General features: G+C 49.0%; 1 protein-coding gene across 3 annotated transcripts in view; it reads right to left on the bottom strand.

The window, feature by feature from the left end:
* ATP4A (ATPase H+/K+ transporting subunit alpha) overlaps positions 1–19,416 on the bottom strand; it is an 84,891-nt gene that overhangs the window by 9,675 nt on the left and 55,800 nt on the right. For all 3 annotated transcript variants that reach the window (XM_034638257.1, XM_034638259.1, XM_034638258.1), the window contains exons 3-7: positions 2,446–2,586; positions 2,300–2,359; positions 1,732–1,935; positions 521–634; positions 62–314 (exon numbers count right to left, since the gene is read on the bottom strand). In XM_034638257.1, the coding sequence (XP_034494148.1) occupies positions 62–314; positions 521–634; positions 1,732–1,935; positions 2,300–2,359; positions 2,446–2,586 (772 nt within the window). The remainder of the gene's footprint in view (positions 1–61; positions 315–520; positions 635–1,731; positions 1,936–2,299; positions 2,360–2,445; positions 2,587–19,416) is intronic.

The following is a 19,416-nucleotide window of genomic DNA, read 5'->3' as shown; positions in this document are numbered from 1 at the left end:
GCAGAAGAGGGACAGGGGAGGCAGCGTTGTCGGCTGGGGGGTGGGCAGGGGCCTCACAGACCCTCAAGGCACATGGTGGAGAAAAAGGCGATGTTGCGGGTCTCCAGGGGGCTCTCATGTGTACACTCAGGCGAGCGGGTCTGTGGCTCAGACTCTCCAGTCAGCGAGGAGTTGTCCACCTTGCAGCCCTGGGCCTGGAGGATCCTGATGTCGGCCGGCACTCGGTCACCACCTTTCATCTCCACCAGGTCGCCCACCACAAGCTGGTCCGCGTTGATCTGGAACTTGTCCCCATCTCGGATCACAGTTGCTTGCTGTGGGGCAGGGGCACGGGGTTGAGGTGGGCAGGGTGCGGGTGGAGGTCACGGAGTGCAGGGGGAGGTGGGGAGGGGCACAGGGGAAGCCGGAGGCCACGGGTGCAGAGCAGCTTGGGCCTGGTGGGAGACGCCAGAAGCCTCTCCGTGCACCCCCCCACACCAAGTTCAGTCCCGGAACTGAAGTGCCAGGCTGCAGGACCCACCTGGGGCACCAGGTTCTTGAAGCTGGCGATGATGTTGGTGCTCTTAAACTCCTGGTAGTAGCCAAAGCAGCCGGTGACCACAACCACGGCGATGAGGGCCAGGGCCAGGTACAGCTACGTGGAGGCGGGAAGCGGGCCAGGTGGATGAGAAGGGGCCGGAAGCTCCCTGTACAAGGTCCCCCGCCTGCTCCCTGTCCCCAGTGTTCTTGGGCTCGCCCCTGGGGTTTTCCCTGCTCTGCTAGAAAGCCACACGCGCTGTCCCTGTGGCCCGTGGCCCCCGTTCCTATGTTCATGTCCCATCCTCAGCTTTCCTGTGTTTTCCGTGTCCTGAGTCCCTGTCCCCTGTGTCCCATAGTCTCTGGGTCCCAGACCCTACCTCCCCCATGTCCCCATATCTTGTGGCTTATGCCCCATGGCACGACGCATGTTTTCCTGTGTCCTCCAAGTCTTGCACTCCGCATGTCACTGTCCTTTGGCTCATGTTCTCACGCCCTGGATCCCCTGTGCTCCAGTTTTCATATTCCGTGCGGTCATTGTCTGTTTGCCGTCCTCTGGGTGCCCTAGGCCGTGTCCCCATCTCCATGTTCGTGTGCGATCCATCTTATGCTTCATACTCTGTGGGCTCCACGGTCATGTTCCAGATTCCAGGTGCCTATGTCCAGTGTCTCCCCATGTCTGTGTATCCCTAAGTCCCCATCCTGTGTCACATGTCCTGGGACTTTCAAACCCCCGTTCAGTGCCACATGTTCCTAAGTCCCCATGTCCCTTGTTCTGACCTCTTGTCCTGCATATCAGTGTTCTCTGTCTCTGTCTCTGTGCTCCCTTGTTTTCTGTCTCTCCAGGTACCGTGTCCTGAGTCTTGTGTCCCCTACGTCCTTCTGCCTTTGCGTCCCATATCTGAGTCCCATGTCCCCTGTGCCCTTAGTCTGTCCTGTGTCCTCTGTTTCCCATTGTCCTATCTTAAGGATCCCATTTCCATGTCTTTGTATCTCCACCTTTGTCCTCCATATCTGAGACACATTCTCCGGGTCCCCTGTGACCTGTGTCATTGGGGCTGCCTCACATGCCAGTGGCCTTCATCCCCCATGACCTATGTCTTGACTGCATTTCCATGTCTCCATATCCCCATCCTATGTCCCTTGCGTCCTGAGTCCATGCTCAATGTCCTCTATCCTCCAGATCCCTGTGTCCCCACAGCATCCGCCACTCACATTGTCATCAGTGGTGAGGTCACCCTCACTGGCCTGGATGCCAAAGGCAATGAGGCAGATGGCAGCAGCCACCCACATGAGGCACTGCAGGCCACCTGCCAGCTGCCGGGCGAACTTGACGTACTCAGGGGTGCCACGTGGCGGCTTCAGAGCGTTGGGCCCATCCCGCAGCAGCAGGTCGGCGGCCAGGCTGGCAGACAGGCCCTGGGGACGGGGCGGGTGGTCGCGGTGGCCGCAACACATGCTCCCCCGTAGGGGTAACTCTTCTGTCTCCTTCCCCTCTTCTCCCCCTCTATCTGCCTTCTTCTTCATTTCTGGGTCCGTCCTCGCCTCTGTCCTGCGCCTTCCCCCTGCCCTCCACTGTGTCTCTCTCATCTTTCTGCCTACTCTCTCTGCCTGTTGTCTCTGCTCTGTTTCTCTCTCTTACCTGTCTCTGTCTCTCTGCCTCTTTCTATCTGCGTCTACTCCATCTCTCTCTCTCTGTTTGGCCCTTTCTCTCTAATACATTTCTCCCTTCCCCTACCCCTCCCCTTCTCTGCACGGACCCCTCCCTCCGTGCCCAGCTCACCTTGGTCGCACTGGTCTGGTATTTCTGTTCCAGCTCCTCCACTGACAGCTGGTGGTCATTCTGTGTGGTGGGGGCAGGACACTCACTGTCCAGCTCTCACCGGCCACGCTTCTGCCCCCCACCCAGCCCTCCAGCCCCATGCTCACAATCTCCATCTCCTTCTTCATGTTCTCCAGCTTCTCCTTCTTCTTGCCTCCTCCCTTGCCCGCCTTCTTCTTGCTCATCTTGGCAGCCATGTCCCCACCAGGGCCAGGACCCAGCTCTACCGAGTACATCTCGTAATTCTCCTGGGGATGGGAGGAGGGGGAGGCATCAGATCCCACTGGAACTCCTGCCTCCAGCCTCCATCCCCCCGACTCCTGACTCCAGGCCCCACTCACTGCCTTCCCCATGGTGCCCGGTGCAGCCACCCTCCTTTGCCAAGACAGAGCCTAGGGTCTGGACCAGCCCTGATATACCCAGGGAGGGAGGAGGTGGAGCAAGACTGGCCCGATTAGAGCTGATTGTGGGGCTCCTTGGGGTGACCTCCAGGTCAAAGCAGCTCAGGGCTTACTTACTGGGCTGCCCCAACCTGACCAGACCCATTTCCATCCACCACTGAGATCAGGGGACCACTGAGTAGGTCCGCAGTAACAACAAGAATAATAGCAAACATATGGTGCTCATTATGTGCCACGCACTGGGCTGGGGGCTTTCCTGTATTAAATAATGGAACCTCCCAACAACCCTCTGAGGCGAGTATCATTCTTACCTCCCCTTATCATACTGATGGGGAAACTGAGGCACAGGGAGGTTAAGTCACTCACCTGTTGTCCCCAAGCTAGGATGGAAAGAGTCAGGACTCAGAACCAGGTAGCTGGGCTGCCGTGTCCTCTTCCAGGACACGTTGCCCATATCTGACTCCTGGAGGGGGAGGGTGCTCACAATGGTGGCTCTAACGGCTGTTGTTTAGGGAGGACCTCCTATGTCCCAGGTCTGCCCAGGGAGCTTTGTGTGAATGTTTCCTTAGCTCCTCACCACAGTCCTTTAGAAAGTTCTGTTCTCTTATTGGCCCCCGTTGTACAGATGAGGAAACCAAGGCACAGAGAGATCAAGGCCTTGGTCTAAAATTGTTATGACTAGGACTCATGGGTGGCCCAGTGGGTTAAGCATCTGCCTTTGGCTGGGGTCATGATCTCAGGGTCCTGGGATCGAGCACCGCGTTGGGCTCCCTGCTCAGTGGAGAGCCTGCTTCTCTGCCTCTTACTCTGCCCCTCATCACCCCCCCATGCTCGCTCTCTCTCATTCTCTCTCAATCATTCTCTCTCAAATGAATAAGATCTTTATAAAAAATAAATAAAGTTGCATGACTAAGTGTTGGGGACAGGATTCCAGCCCAGGTCTGACCCCAGAGCCTGGCTCTCCCATGGGGACCCTGACAAAAGAACTCAGACCTCACAGCAGCCGTGGCGAGTAGGTGCCAGGCGCTGCACACGTGACCTCTGGGGTCCCTGCAACAAACCCCTGTGTGGGCGGCACTATCGTTCCTGTTGTGCACAGGGAGAAACCAAGGCCTGGAGAGGTTCAGGGAGGGTCCCAGAGGTGCCCCCAAACTTCCAGCTGTAGCCATCTCAGCTCTGTCTTTCTTGTCTCCACCCCAACCTGCCCGGATGGGGAAACGAAGGTGCAAAGTACGGGAAAGATGTGTCCAAGGCTCCTGGCTCAATCTTGATATTGGTGCCAGGTTAGAGGTCCCCCAGGCAGGACCTCTGTGGGTAACAGTGAGGAGCTGGACCGCTGGAACGGCAGGTTCTTGAGTTCTTGATATCTCCTGTGTGAGCTGCACAAGGTGGACGTGTCTGATAAGATAATTGCCATGGCAACGTCCTTCTCTCCTGGAGCAGGTCACCTGGGAAAGGCTAAGCGACTGAGCAGCCCAAGCTCCTCCCCACAGCCACCCAGCTGGTCATCCCAACCTGCCACAGGAGACCCCCAGAGAGGAGGCAGGTGGGGTGAAGTCACACCGACAATGAGTCTGCCCTTACAATGAGTCTGCTTGTGTGAGGGGCTTCATCTCTCTGAGCTGCACATGTGAAACACCATGTGTCCCATCACTCCCCTGCTTACAACCGTCCAGGCACATCCCTTCCCACTCAGAATAAACTCCAAAATCATTCCTGTAAGATCTAGCCCTGGCTCACCTCTCCTGGCTCAGTCTCTACTACAGTTCCACTGGCATTGGCCTTCTTGCTGTGCTTCCTAGAGATCAAGGTCATTCCTGCCCCAGGGCCTTTGCACTTGCAGTCCCTTCTGCCTGATGCTCTCTTCTTTAGATACCTGCCTGGCTCTTTCTCACTGTGAGGTCTCAGTTCAAATGTCATCTCTTCAGAGAGTCCTCACTTCTAATATCATACCCCCATCGGGCCCCATCCCCTTCACCCTGCTTTACCCATACCCCTTCTCCCAACCTGACACTGTATTTTATTTTCATTTGTTTGGTGTCAACCTTGTCACACTAGAAGGAAGACTGGGAGTTGGTTGTGTTTGCTGCTGTATGCATAGCACCCGGACCAGTGCCCTAGACACACCATAGATGGTCTAGACACTGTTGGAGGCGGAATATTCACTACCAACCTGGAGCACAGGGCAGGCCCTCGAGAAACCTCTGTCACTGGGAGCTCCTCGGGTGCCTCTGGCTCTCTCTAGCTCTTCCACCCTGCCCCCTAGCCCTCTACCCCTGAAAGCATCCAGAGCCTGGTGCAAATATGCGGTGTGTCTGCACAGATACGGGAACTCCACAATCTAAGTCACAGTGGGGAGACTGAGGCACCATCACTGGCAGCAGGTGTATGTGCAGACCTCTGTCAAAATTGGGGCTGTCCTTCTCTATTCTCTGCCCCATTTGTGGTTCCCCCCTCTTTTTTTCATTTCTTAGTTTTATTATGTTAATTTTCAATGGTTTATTTTAAATATTTCAGACTCACAAGTTATAGGGGTAATAAAACAAAGACCCACCTCACCTTCAGCTAAATTGAATGATTTTCCCAATTTGTGGTTTCTAGATAGTTGAGAGATGAGAGAGAGAACAGATTTTTTTTTTTTTTTAAGCTCAGGCTGACCCACTTGAGAGTGAGTTGGAGACCGGATGCTTGTGTCTCCATGAATACGTAGGCATGGGTCTCCCATGAATAAGGACACTCTCTTACATAACCACAGTCCAGTGGTCAAATCCAGCACATTCATATCGATCGGACATTAGGAACTAATCTGGAGAATGTATTTGAACTTCCCGTTTCCCGGCTCGTGTCCTTTTCTTGGTCCGGGATCACACTGTGCGCTTAGTCAGCATATCTCCTTGGTCTCCTCCAGTCTGTGACGTTTCCTTACTCTTTCCTTGACTTTCATGACCTTGGAATTGTGGAAAAGTATCAGTCAATTGTGTTGCAAGAATTCCCCTCAGTTTGGCTCTGCCGACGGTTCATGGTCAGATTCAGGTCACGCACGATGGGCAGGAACGCAGCAGTGATGTGCGCCCTTGTCAGGGCTTCCCGGCAGGACAGGCCCCATTTCTGAGTCTTCAGATGGTCTGGAACGGGCCAGACATTTGGAGGATATGCAGAGGCTTAAGGAATGACCAGAGGGCTATTCCGTGATCTCTTTACTTTCTATTCAAAACAGTCACAGAAGCTCGTGGGTGGCTCAGTCGGTTAAGCATCTGCCTTCGGCCCAGGTCACGATCTCAGGGTCCTGGGACTGAGCCCCACGTCAGGCTCCCTGCTCAGCGGGGAGTCTGCTTCTCCTTCTTCCTCTCCCTCTGCCCCACCAACTCTGAGCTCTCCCTCTCTCTCTCAAATGAGTAAATAAAATCTTAAAAAGAAAAAAAAAAGAAAAAATTAATTGGTCAGAACTGAATTTTCCTTTTTCTTGAGAAAGAGAGGGCAGAGGACAGACTTAAATGGCTGGTGAATACTGAGCGGGTTTTAAGGGGAATCTAAACAAAAGTCTCCTGGAATCATGAGCACACACTTTTAGGGACTCAGTACCCTACAAGGCCTGATGGGATCAGATTCCTGGCTGTGCCTCCTTCCTGTGCCCTCCCCTGTCATGCTTTGGGCTGAAGTTCATGCAGCCCTTCTGTTTATCAAAACTATCATTTTAAGATCTTGGCACGTGGAGCTTCCTCTGCCTGAAACACTCACCCTGCGTCCTCCCCACATTCAGCTACTCCTCATCTTTTGTGCTCTCACACAGACATCCCTTTCTCCAGGGAACCTCCTTGGACCATGGACCAGCTGGGTCAGGTACCTCCCCTGCGCTCCCACAGGCCCCTAGGCTTCCCTATCCCAGCCCTGACCCCTCTAACCCATAATTCCTCCATCACAAGCCTGGCCACTCTGGGTGGTCACCACGTGCTGATGTCCCATTGCCCCCCCCCACCAGACACATGAGGACAGGATCCAGGATGTCTCAGTTGCAGCTGTGTGCCCTGTATCACCCAGCCCAAGGAGTGTTTGCTGAGTGAAAGAACTCATTGTGACCATGACTTTTGGTTTGTGTTTGGATTCTCTGATAAGATAGTGGATTCAGCAATGCCCTTGGCCTCCTGGGCAGGTCACCTGTCCCCGCCATGTCCAGGCCCTGGGAAGCTTGAAGAGAGAAGCAGGGCAGGCAGGGACCTTGCTTCCCCCTCCTCAAGCTGGTAAAGGAGCGGGCAATGGGTCAAGAAGTCAGGGCCAAGGTCTGGCCCCAGCCTGGCTAAGCTGGCAGCCAGGTCTCCAGGGCTCTGCTCCTCTCCCAGCTTCGTCCAGATGTGGAAAGTTCAACCACCCTCAAGAAATTTGCCTGGCTGTCCTGATCTGGGATCTTAAAATCATCCCTGGAATCCAACCAGCTCTCCCTCCTCAGCTCCCACCCTGGTTCCACCCCCATCCCTTCTGGCCTGGACATCACAACAGCCTCACCCTAGTCTCCCATCCTTGCCCCCCTGAAGTCCGCTCCCCACCCTGGGGTCTGGGCTCTCCTGGCTCAACCCACCCTTAGCTCCACCTGACTCTTGAAAGCCAAGTGAGCACGCTGGTGCCCAAAGCCAATGGTCTGGCCCGTGGCCTCCCAGACCTCCCCTCCTCCCACTGCAGCCATGCTGGCTCCCTGCTGTGCCTCAGCCATAGCAAACAGCCTCCCGCCTGTGCCTTTGCCTGTGTCCTTTCCCTCCTCTTGGAATGTTCTCCTCCCCACACCTACGTGGCTCCCTCTCTCCCTCCAAGGTCTTCACACAAATGTTGCCTTCCCAGTGTGAGCTCCTTGACTGGCTGATTTAAAACTGTGACCTGCGGGCCCCCTGCACCTCTGTCCCCATGATCTTCTCCCATATTGGGTCACTGCTCTTATCTATTGGGTTCCCTTGTGTGTTTTCTGAATCCTTCAGGACAGAATGTGAGCTTTGCGAGGGCAGAGATTTTTGCCTGTTGGGTTTTTTGTTGTTGTTGTTGTTTTGGACTGATGTCAAAGAGCAAATAATAGGCACTCAATGAACTTTTGTTGGAAGAAATAAAATAAATCTCAGGGTCCCCGAGACCCTCCACAGCGTGCAGCAGCAATCCAAGCCACAAATACTGACATGGACATGTGGTCCTGCCTTGGAATGATGCTCTTGGTCCCCCAGAGACACACTACCCCAACCTAAAGCAGAAGGACAGGCTCAAACAGACACAAGGACAAAAAGTCCATGATAACAGTGACACTCGTTGAGAACTCACTGCCCTCAGCCCTGTTGTAAGTGCTGTACTTGTGTGAGCTCGTTTCATCTTCACAACCACCTTATGAGGAAGGTAGTGTATTTATCCCAATTTTACTGTGAAGAAACTGAGGCCCAGAGAGGTTATACGACTTGCCCAAGGTCACACACCTAGTAAGGGGCAGAGCCAGGACTTGAATCCAAGCAGCCTGGCTAGAAAGTCCTCCTGCATGAGTACGCAGCATGACACCAGACACCATTTCACAAAGAGGCCTCCCATTAAAACTATACTCTGTTCCATGATTTACAGAATGTTGGTTGAGCATCTGCTATGTGCCAAGCTTTTTGTTAAGTCCTGGGATTTGCAGGGAAGAAAACAGTCATGGTCCTGCTTACACTCCAGCATCCCCAAATAATCAAACAGACGAGTCTTTACTGGCAAATGAGAAGAACATGAAGGACAATAACAGGGTACTTGAGGAGAGAGGCAGAGGAGAGGAAGCTGATATACTAGGGTATTGGAGAAGGGGCTCCAAGGAAGTAACACTTGAGCTGAGGCTTCAAGGATGAGGAGACAGCCAGGAATAATCTAGAAGGAACAGCGAGAACAAAGTGCCTGGGCTGGGAACCAGGTGACAGTGAGGGTCAACAAGGAGGGATGGTGCAGGGGCTGGATAAGATTAGTGAGGGGAGGGTGACACGACATGAAGGTGGGGATCAGTTCGTGTGGGACCTTGTGGACCAGGGGGAGGAGTTAGGATTTTAGTCTAGGAGCAGCTGAAGGCATGTGAGGTTGGATCAGAAGAGGGGCATGGTCAGGACTGAGTCTGGAAGATGCCCCTGGCTGCCATGTGGAGGACACTCAAGGGGGAGGCTGAGATTAGAAGCCAGGGGAGGAGGCTGGGTGAGGCATGTGGGGGGAGAGGAGGGGAAAGCTGGGGGAGGGAGGCTCAGGACATCTCCTATGGGGACATGGGCTGGGGCAGGAGGTATCTGGCCTGGGGTGGGGGAGGCCTCCCCTGGGATGGGACCCAGGAGGAGAGGCAGGTTTGAGGAAGGGCTACAGCCTGTGTAGGAACTGGAGGACCAGGAAGCTATGGGACAACTATGGGTCTTGGAGCTTCTAGAAGAAGTTGAAATTGTGAAGAGTGAGGCGGGCCTTGTCAGTGCAGAAACGGTAGAGTGAGCTAGGGGAGGTAAGAGCCTCTGGCAAGGGTGGGGAGAAGAGCAAGGAGGGGAGCCATTGCTGTTAAAGAAGATAAAAGCAGTCTGGGGGCGCCTGGGTGGCACAGCGGTTAAGCGTCTGCCTTTGGCTCAGGGTGTGATCCCGGCGTTGTGGGATCGAGCCCCACATCAGGCTCCTCTGCTAGGAGCCTGCTTCTTCCTCTCCCACTCCCCCTGCTTGTGTTCCCTCTCTCACTGGCTGTCTCTATCTCTGTCGAATAAATAAAAATAAAATCTTAAAAAAAAAAAAGCAGTCTGAAAGGTATAGGAAGAACCAGGAAGGGGTGGGGGTGGGGGGGATCAGGAGGCAAAGGAAAAGGGAGCTTCAAGAAGGAGGATGGGTTCAGCAGTGTTTTGCATTCCTGAGTACCCCCAGTGCCCAGCACTGAGCCCGGCACACAGCAGTTGGCTCACTTTCTGCTGAATGCATGGGGGAGCTGAAGGCAAAACTCAGATAACAAACAGACCCTCCAGGGCCACATTTTATGACTAGGGCAGGCGGCCAACTCCCCCACTCCCCACCTCTAGCAGGGAAGCTTGAGAAAAGTGGAGTTAGAAAAGGTATCCTTGGATGGAGACGTATGCAAAAGCTGAGAATGGGGCTCAAAAGCCAAGGATGAAGGTGTGGAAGGTATCAAGGGAAACGTCATTTAGAATGGCAGGCCAGAAGGGGGAGCTCTCCTGCGTACCGCTACAGGTTAATTACAGGAAGACGTGTCAATTACAGACCCCGACGAAAGACTCCTCAACCGGAAAGAATCATTAACTACAGGCGCCAAGGGAATAAGAATGTACGTTGCATCTCCTACAAGAACTCACTCCCCTCGACCCCCGCAACTCAGCCAATGAGAACCAACATCATCCTGGACTTATGCTTTTTTTCCAATGGACTCTGGTTCAAAACAAGCCCTCCAGGGGCACCTGAGTGGCTCAGTCCCTGAAGCGTGGGCCTCTTGGTTTCTGCTCAAGTCTTGATCTCAGAATTGTGAGATCAAGCCCCGCACTGCACTCCGCCTTGGTCAAGGAGCCTGCTTAAGACTTTTTCTCTCCCTCCCCGTCTGTCCCTCCCCCCACCACAGGCACTCCGGTTCTCCCTCAAAATAAAACAAATACGCAATCCCTCCCAACTTCTTCCTCCTTCTCCATAAAATAACGGTCCTCTACTTTGTTTACCAGATTTGCCTATTGCTTTGTCATTGTTTGCATGTCTCAAACCATAATTCTCTGTTATTCCTGAATAACCCATTTGCTTTGGTAAAATAATGTTTTATTTATTTTTTTATTTTTATTTTTTATTTTTTTAAAAGATTTTATTTATTTATTTGACAGAGAGACAGCCAGCGAGAGAGGGAACACAAGCAGGGGGAGTGGGAGAGGAAGAAGCAGGCTCACAGCAGAGGAGCCTGATGTGGGGCTCGATCCCACAACGCCGGGATCACGCCCTGAGCCGAAGGCAGACGCCCAACCGCTGTGCCACCCAGGCGCCCCATGTTTTATTTTTAAGCTTAACAAGGAGTATAGGTCTCTTGATCCCGGTCCTCCAATCCAGGAGCCAAAATTCATAGGTGGGGGGTTGGGGGAAATGGGACTTCTTTGGTCAAAGTTTCTTCAACTTCCAGCCAATTACAAAGGCAGAATCAAGAAGTGAGGCTGGACCAACCTAATCAAGAAAGTAAGAAGGTCTCTATTCACTGTCAGCCAGTCGGTAAAGAAGAATGGGGGAGGGGAGGTGGAGTGGGGCCAGCATAATCATGATGGTGAAACTAACCAGGACCCCTAGGCTAAGCCCCTTGGTTTTCTTTGGTTTTTTTTTTTCTTTCCTTTCTTTTCCTTTCCTTTCCTTTCTCCTTTCCTTCCTTCCTTTCCTTTTTTCTTTCTTTCTTTCAAGATTTTATTTATCTGACAGAGAAAGAGAGAGAGAGTACAAGCAGGGGGAGCAGCAGAGGGAGAGGGAGAAGCAGGCTCCCTGCTGAGTAGGGAGCTCGATGCGGACTTGATCCCAGGACCCCGGGTCATTATCCGATAATGACCATAGTAGAAGTCAGACGCTTAAACAACTGAGCGACCCAGGCATCCGGGATTCCTACATTCTTGCCTACATTTGATGACAGTCTTTTTACTTTTAGCCATTCTTGGGTATATAATTGTATCCCATTGTAGTTTTAATTTGCATTTCCCTAATGACTAAGGATGTTAAGCACCTTGCACATGCTATGGCCATGTGGAAATTATATTTTGTGAAATTCACGTTCACATCTTTCCCATCAGAAAAAAACTGATGGCCTGTTTTTGTCTTATATCAATTTTTTTTAATTTGTGACTTGCCTTTTTCATAAGTTTTAAAATCTGTAAAATCCAATGATCGTTTTTAAATATTATGCTTAGGTTTTTTGTGTCCTGTTTAAGACATTTTTGTCTACCTATCCAAAGGTTACAAATAGACTCTCTTATGTTTTCACATAGAAGCTTGATAGTTTTAGCTCTCTTATCTGGGTCTAGGAGCCATCCTGAATTAATCTTGTGGCCACCATCCTGGATAATACAGTTCTAGGTTGAGATTATGAAAAAAATAATAAGATATGAAATAAGAAAGGGTCCAAGATTCATTTCTTCCTATATTGATATACAGTTTCCTTAGCATTAACGGACAAGACTACCCTGTCTCCACTGTATTGAATTGGTACCTTTGTCTTGTTAAAAAAGAAACAACAAACCCTAGGTGGAGCCACTTGTGCTAAGACCCACATCAGCAAATCAGGACTCCATACCTAACCTGATTGCAGTTTCAGCCTCTCCCAGGAATGTGACTTTTAACCAGTCATTCTTGCCAACCGGCCAGTTATTTTACCAGCAAAAATGGGTTAATTCAGGAATAACAGAGAATTGTAATTCAGGACAAGCAAGCTAGGACAAAACCATATGCAAGTCTGGAGAACAGAGGAGAGGAAAGCTCTTTTACAGAGAAAAGAGGAAATCTGGGGAGGGGAGCTGTTAAAAACAAACTCTCCTTTGGAGTTCTAAGTACAGTAGCTTTTCATTGGCTAAGTTGTGAGTCTCTCATTGGCAGGGCTCTTGGCAGGGGAGGAGGAAACTTTTCTTCCTCCTGCCCAGATAGTCAAGTAGTAGCTAAGGCAGTATTGATTTCCAAGGTACTTCTTTTCCTGTAGGGTCTGCAATTGACAAGGACAATTGACAGAAGTAGGGCAGGAGAGCTCCCCCTTCTGGCCTCCTGACTCCATTCATTCATTCATTCATCCATTCATTCATTTATTATCAGTTGTGTTTCTTTCTTTCTTTTTTTTTAAACATTTTATTTATTTGTCAGAGACAGAGAGAGGGCACAAGCATGGGGAGAGCCAGGCAGAGGGAGAAGGGGGCTCCCTGTAGGGAGCCCAATGCCGGACATAATCCCTGGGATCATGAATTGAGCCGCAGACAGACGCTTCATGGACTGAGCCACCCAGGTGCCCCTGACTCCATTTTAAATGAAGTTTCCTTTTATTAATTTTCACACCACTTAAGAAGGGTTCCTTAGTTCTGGAATGCAGTTCCTTTAGACTTCTTTGCATCCACAGCTGTTTGCTGTCTTTAAAAGATATGAACTTTTTGTTTCTCTTTTTCCCCCCCTAGCTATTATGGAAGGAGACTGCAATAATATACTGTGATTTATAATAAGAAAAATCTTCATCTTCCATCCATTCCTGGCACTGAGCTCCTAAAACCCTTGAAGTGTCCTATGATGAAAGCAATCAAGGTATCTTTTGTTACGTTCATAAGGTGACTTTTGGATAGCCCTTAGGTGACCTAAGGATGGGGGCTGGTTGGAAGGGAAGCAACTCTGTGATTAGAGAGTTGGAATTTCAGTACCTCCCCCCAACCTCCAGGGAGGGGAGAGGGGCTGGAGGTTGAACCAATCACCAAAAGCCAATGCCAAATCACAACTGTGTCATAAAGCCTCCATAAAAACCCAAAAGGCCAAGGTCAGAGAGCTTCTGGGTTGAAGAACACGCAGAGATTTGGGAAACGGGGCATGCTCAGAGAGGGTGTGGAAGTTCCACAACCTTTCACCATACTTTGCCCTATACAGCTCCTCCATCTGGGTATCCCTGAGTTTTATCGCTTTATAATAAACTAGCAATCTGGGTTTTTTACTAGTAAGTAAATTGTTTCTCTGAGTTCTTGAGCCACCCTAGCAAATTAATCAAACCCAAAGACGTAGGAGGCTCTGATTTTTAGCCAGTGGGTCAGAAGTACAAGTTAAAACCTAGGCTTCCATCTGGCTTCTGGGACAGAAGGCACCCTTGCAGGACTGAGCCCTTAACCTATGGAGTCTGAGGCTATTTCTGGGCAGACAGCATCAGAAGTAAGTTGAATTGTAAGACACCCAGCTGATGTCCAGGAATTGATTCCACACGTAATTGGAATTAGTACTGGAACCCCCTTAGAGATCTTTTACATTCAATTTAGACATCAAACTCAATCTTTTGAAAACAAACCTGTGTTCTCCCTGTTTAATACCTCTAAGGACTTCACTTCATACTTAAAAATCCAACCTTCCTCCTGTGGCCTTCCGAGCTGTGACTTGCCTCCTGCCCATCCTCTGACCTTACTTTGTAGTACTCCCCTTGCTCACTCCAGTCCCACTAATCCTTCTCTTCCTGGGACAAGCCAGGCTCCTTCCTGCCTGAGTTTTTGCACTTACTGCTCTGCTTAGAACTCTCTTCCAGGGGGCGCCTGGGTGGCACTGAGGTTAAGCGTCTGCCTTCGGCTCAGGGCGTGATCCGATCCCTGCATTCTGGGATCGAGTCCCACATCAGGCTCCTCTGCTATGAGCCTGCTTCTTCCTCTCCCACTCCCCCTGCTTGTGTTCCCTCTCTCGCTGGCTGTCTGTATCTCTGTCAAATAAATAAATAAAATCTTTAAAAAAAAAAAAAGAACTCTCTTCCAGATGTTTCTGTGGCTCTCCTCACTCCAGGTCACAGCTCAGATATTAGGTCCCCATTGAGGGCTTTCCCTGAGCCACTCTGTCATAAGTCCCTCTTCTTGCTCCCCCAATTTCATCCTGGTTTTTTTTCCCATAATGTTGACCACCACCTAGAACCGTGCTGTCCAGGACAGCAGCCACTAACCACATGTGGCAAATCTAATCTAAATTAATTATAATTAAATAAAAAATTGAGTTCTTCAGGTGCACTAGTCACATTCCAAGTGCTCACTCAGTAGCCACATGCAGCTAGTAAATACCATATTGTATAGAATGGCTTACAGAACATGTCTATCATTGCTGAAAGTTCTATTAGAAAGCGCTGACCTACAGCTACATTGTTGCTTTACATTTTGCTTTTTTTCTGTGTCCTCTTAATATACTGTAAGTTTTATAGAGGCAAATACCTCATTTATCTGAAGGAGCACTGAATCACTAAGGTCTGAAACAGTGCCTGGCACATGATAGTAGTTGCCCAATAAATGTTCACAGAATATATGGATAAGCCCTGTGGTACTCAGCAAAGTCGACACACAAAAGCATGTGAATACATGTGCATTTGAGCAGAAAGCAGAAGCCTCCTCATAAATTTTATTGCTCTTAACAAATGCTAATGGAGGGGAGACTTCCTCCAGTACAGGTGGGTTATTGATGTCCAAATTCAAAGGCTTCAGAAGGTGCAGTTCATGATTCTCTGAGGGAGGTGAGCTTTCAATATGATCTCATACTTTATGTTTCAGAACTCCAACTACAATGGAGCAAATGATCATAATGGAGCCCACCAGGATGCTTGAGATGCTGAAGCCCAGGGCCAGCCTGGAATTGATCTGTGCTTTCCTCTGATTCCCATGAAAGTTGGCTTGCCAGGTCTGTGGAGATGAAGGCAAGCTGGTGGGAGAGTTTCCAAGGGGGGAGGGAGATGGGGAGGGACATCCCAGTGGGAGGTGGGAAGTGCAAGACCAGGAATGGTGGTGTGAGGGAGGTAAGGGCGGGGTTCAGTCCCCCAGCGGAAAAAGGAAGAGGAACAGTGAAGGGGGTCCTGGGGAGGAACAAGGGCAGCTAGATGGTGGAGGAGGGAGTAAATTCTCCAGGAAGAACACGAAGAGGTCCCTGGGGAGGAATAGGGGGACGGGGAGGGACGGAGTAGGCATATCTGGGAACGGTGGGAGTTGGTGTTAGCCAGATGGTGCTCACCTTGAGGGAGAAGAAGAGGGCTGGGATTGCCAGCAAAATGAAGAAGAAGAAGGAAATGATGGAGAGAAACAAATAATCATTTTCTGAGGGATTCAAGGACATCAGGATGACTGGCTGCGTTGGTGGGACCTTGAACTCCAGGTTCCTGGGCTCAGTCATAGTAGCCATGGACCTTGGCCTGAGGAGGAGACGCTGGTGGGCAGAATCTGCAGACAGGAAATGGGTCTTGGCCAGGGAACATCTAAATTCCCAAGAAATGAAGATCACTGCAAACGGACACTGCCCCAAACCAGAACCCACGACACTTCCATGTTCCTGTATAATAGCCTTACTGGTCCTCTGACAAAATCCAACCCTCCTCTATCCTAATTCCTCTCTGTACCCCCATTACACCCTCCATGTCTCCCTCCAACTGCTTCACTTTCTTCTTCTAAGCTCTCCCCACCCCACTCCACCCACATACATGTAAACTCACTGCTCTTTTCTGATTATCCCATCACAACCCTAGTTAACAGCCCTAGGACTTCCCTTGGCTTCTCAGTTCCTGAGGCTTTCCGGGCGATTTACATCATGGGGTAGGGGCTTCCCTACTGGACACCACTTCATTAAGATTAGGGGCTCAGTTTAGTCATGTCTCAAGTGCTCAGACCCAGCTTCTGATCGGTTCAGCGTGCATAAGGGGTATAACCTAGCCACTCCCATTTCTTCCTTCCCTCTTAATCAATTCAGTGAACAAGCGGACGGGGTTAGTCCCCTACCCTTTTTGTTGTTGTCCCCAGTTTGAACTCCTGACTGGCTCAACATATAGCGTGTGGGCCTCACTTCTAGACTGGATCTAAGTGCAATGGGCAAATTTACTGATAGTTCTAAAAGGAGCCTATGGTATACGAGGTCCACACTGGGCTCTGAGGGCCATGTGGTGACTAAGGCAGACAATATCACAGCTCTCCTGGAATCCACAGCCCATGAAAGAGAAAGAGGGAAAACATCCAAATAAATAAATGAAACTATTTAAGGGAGAACCAAGGGCTCCAAGGAATAACTAAAAGGAGAAGGAAGAGGGGATGTGTGCTACGCACAAAAGAAGACATAAGGGTCACAGATATTTATGTAGCGAACTACAGATCAGCTACATTGTGAAAATGAAAGCAAGAAACAAAAAATTTTTTTAATAAAGCCACTAGAAATACAAGGAGAGGGGCGCCTGGGTAGCGCAGTCCTTAAGTGTCTGCCTTCGGCTCAGGGCGTGATCCGATCCCTGCATTCCGGGATCGAGTCCCACATCAGGCTCCTCCACGGGGAGCCTGCTTCTTCTTCTCCCACTCCCCCTGCTGTGTTCCCTCTCTCGCTGGCTGTCTCTCTGTCACACAAGTAAAATAAAAATCTTTAATAAAATTAAAAAAAAAAGAAATACAAGGAGAAATGTATAAAACCACAACCTTAGTGTGAGATCTAAATATGCCTCTTAGAAAATATGAAAATGAAGTAGAAAAAGAATGCAAAAGTGCATATAGGATTTGAATAATTTAACTAGTAAGTGCAATTATAGAGTTATTAGAATGTTACACCCTAAAGTAGTTACTGCACTTTCTCTAGTTATATCAAAGAAATATTTACAAAATTCACCAAGAACCCAGATACAAATAGAAATTCCAAAATGTAGAGTTCCTTAAATCATACCAAAAAAAAAAAAATCAGAGGTAAACAAAAAGGAGACTTAGAAAAATTTCTTTTTGCAAACTAAGAGACATTCTCATAAATAATTGTCATAACCCTTGGAGATATTGCAGGTTTGATTCCAGACCACTACAATAAAGTCAATATCACAATAAAGCAAGTCAAATGAATTTTTGGGTTTCCCAGAGCACATGAAAGTTAATGTTTACACTATACTGTAGCCTATTAAGTGCGCAATATCATTATGTCTGAAAAAAATGAGGCACACACCTTAACTTTAAGATACTTTATCGCTTAAATTTTAAAAATACTTTATTGCTAAAGAATGCTACCATCATTTGAGCTTTCAGCAAATCACAATCCTTTTGCTGGTGGAGAATTTTGTCTGCATGTCCATGGCTACTGACTAATCAGAGTGGTGGCTGCTGAAGGTTGCCATAACTGGCAATTTCTTTTTTTTTTTTAAGATTTTATTTATTTATTCGACAGAGATAGAGACAGCCAGCGAGAGAGGGAACACAAACAGGGGGAGTGGGAGAGGAAGAAGCAGGCTCATAGCGGAGGAGCCTGATGTGGGGCTCGATCCCATAACGCCAGGATCACGCCCTGAGCCGAAGGCAGACGCTTAACCGCTGTGCCACCCAAGCACCCCAATAACTGGCAATTTCTTAAAATAAGATAAACTGAAGTTTGCTGCATCAATTGTCTCTTCTCTTCATGAATGATTTCTCTATAGCATGTGATGCTGATTGATAGCATTTTACCCACAGGAGAACTTTCTTCAGAATTGGAGTCAATCCTTGGGATGCCTGGGTGGCTCAAACAGTTAAGTGCCTTCGGCTCAGGTCATGATCCCAGAGTCCTGGGATCCAGTCTCGAATGGGGCCCCTTGCTTAGTGGGGAGTCTGCTTCTCCCTCTGCCTGCTGCTCCCCGCTGCTTGTGTGCTTCCTCTCTCTCTCTCTGATAAATAAATAAATAAATAAATAAATAAATAAATAATAAATAAATAAATAAATAAATAAAATCTTTAAAAAAAAAAAAGAATTGGAGTCGGTCCTCTCAAATTCTGCTGCTACTTTATCAACTAAGTATATGCCACAGTCTAAATCCTTTGTTGTCATTTCAACAGTCTTCACAGCATCTTCACCAGGAGTTGATTCTATCTCAAGAAACCGCTTTCTTTGCTCATTCATAAGAAGAAGCTCCTCATCCCTTCAGTTAGATCATGAGATCGCAGCAATTCAATCCCCTCCTCAGGCTCCACTTCTAATTTGAGTTCTCTTGCTGTTTCCACCACATCTGCAGTGACTTCCTCCACTGAAGTCCTGAACCCCTCAACATCATCCACGAGGGTTGGAATCAGATTCTTCTTAACTCCCATTTATGTTGGTATTTTAACTTCTTGCCATGAATCAGAACGGCATATAGAACAGTGGATCCTTTTCAAAAGGTTTTCAATTTATTTTGCCCAGATCCATCAGAGGAACCACTATCTATAGCAGTGATTGCCTCATAAGATATATCTCTTAAATGAGATCTGAAAGTCACAATGACTCCCTGATCCATGGGCTGCAGAGTGGATGTTGTATCTGCAGGTGTGAAAACAACATGAATCTCATTGTCCATCTCCATCAGAGCTCTTGGTTGACCAGGTGCCTTGTCCGTGAGGAGTAATATTTTGAAAGGAATCTTTTTTTTTTCTGAGCAGTGGGCCTCAAATATTTAGTAGGCCATGTTGTAAATAGATATGCTGTCATCTAGGCTTTTGTTTCATTTAGAGAGTCCAGACAGAGTAGATTTAGCATCATCCTTAAGAGCCCCAGTATTGGGGGGATGGTAAATCAGCATTGATTTCCACTTAAATTCACCAGTTGCATTAGCCCCCAGCAAGAGAGTCAGCCTGTGCTTTGAAGCCAGGCATTGAATTTTCTTCTCTAGCTATGAGAGTCCTGGACGATATCTTCTTCCAATAAACTGCTGTTTCACCTACAATGAAAATCTGTTGCTTAAGCCTTCATAAATTATCTCAGCTCGATCTTCTGGAGAACTTACTGCAGCTTCTGCATCAGCACTTGCTGCTTCACCTTGAGGGTTATTTTTTGTGTCATGGAGATGGCTTCTCTCCTTAAACCTCATGAACCAACTTCTGCTAGCTTCAGACTTCTCTTTTGCAGCTTCTCCACCTCTCTCAGCCTTCATAGAATTGAATAAAGTCAGGGCTTTGCTCTGGATTAGGTTTTAGCTTCAGGGAATGTTGTGGCTGATTTAATCTTCTATCCAAACCACTAAAACCTTTTCCATATCAGCAATAAGGCTATTTTCAC

Source organism: Ailuropoda melanoleuca, chromosome 12, assembly GCF_002007445.2.
Source record: "Ailuropoda melanoleuca isolate Jingjing chromosome 12, ASM200744v2, whole genome shotgun sequence".
In the NCBI taxonomy this organism is placed as follows: Eukaryota; Metazoa; Chordata; class Mammalia; order Carnivora; family Ursidae; genus Ailuropoda; species Ailuropoda melanoleuca.
Note: the sequence above shows the minus strand (reverse complement) of the source record. Positions and strands in the feature narration are given on the sequence as shown.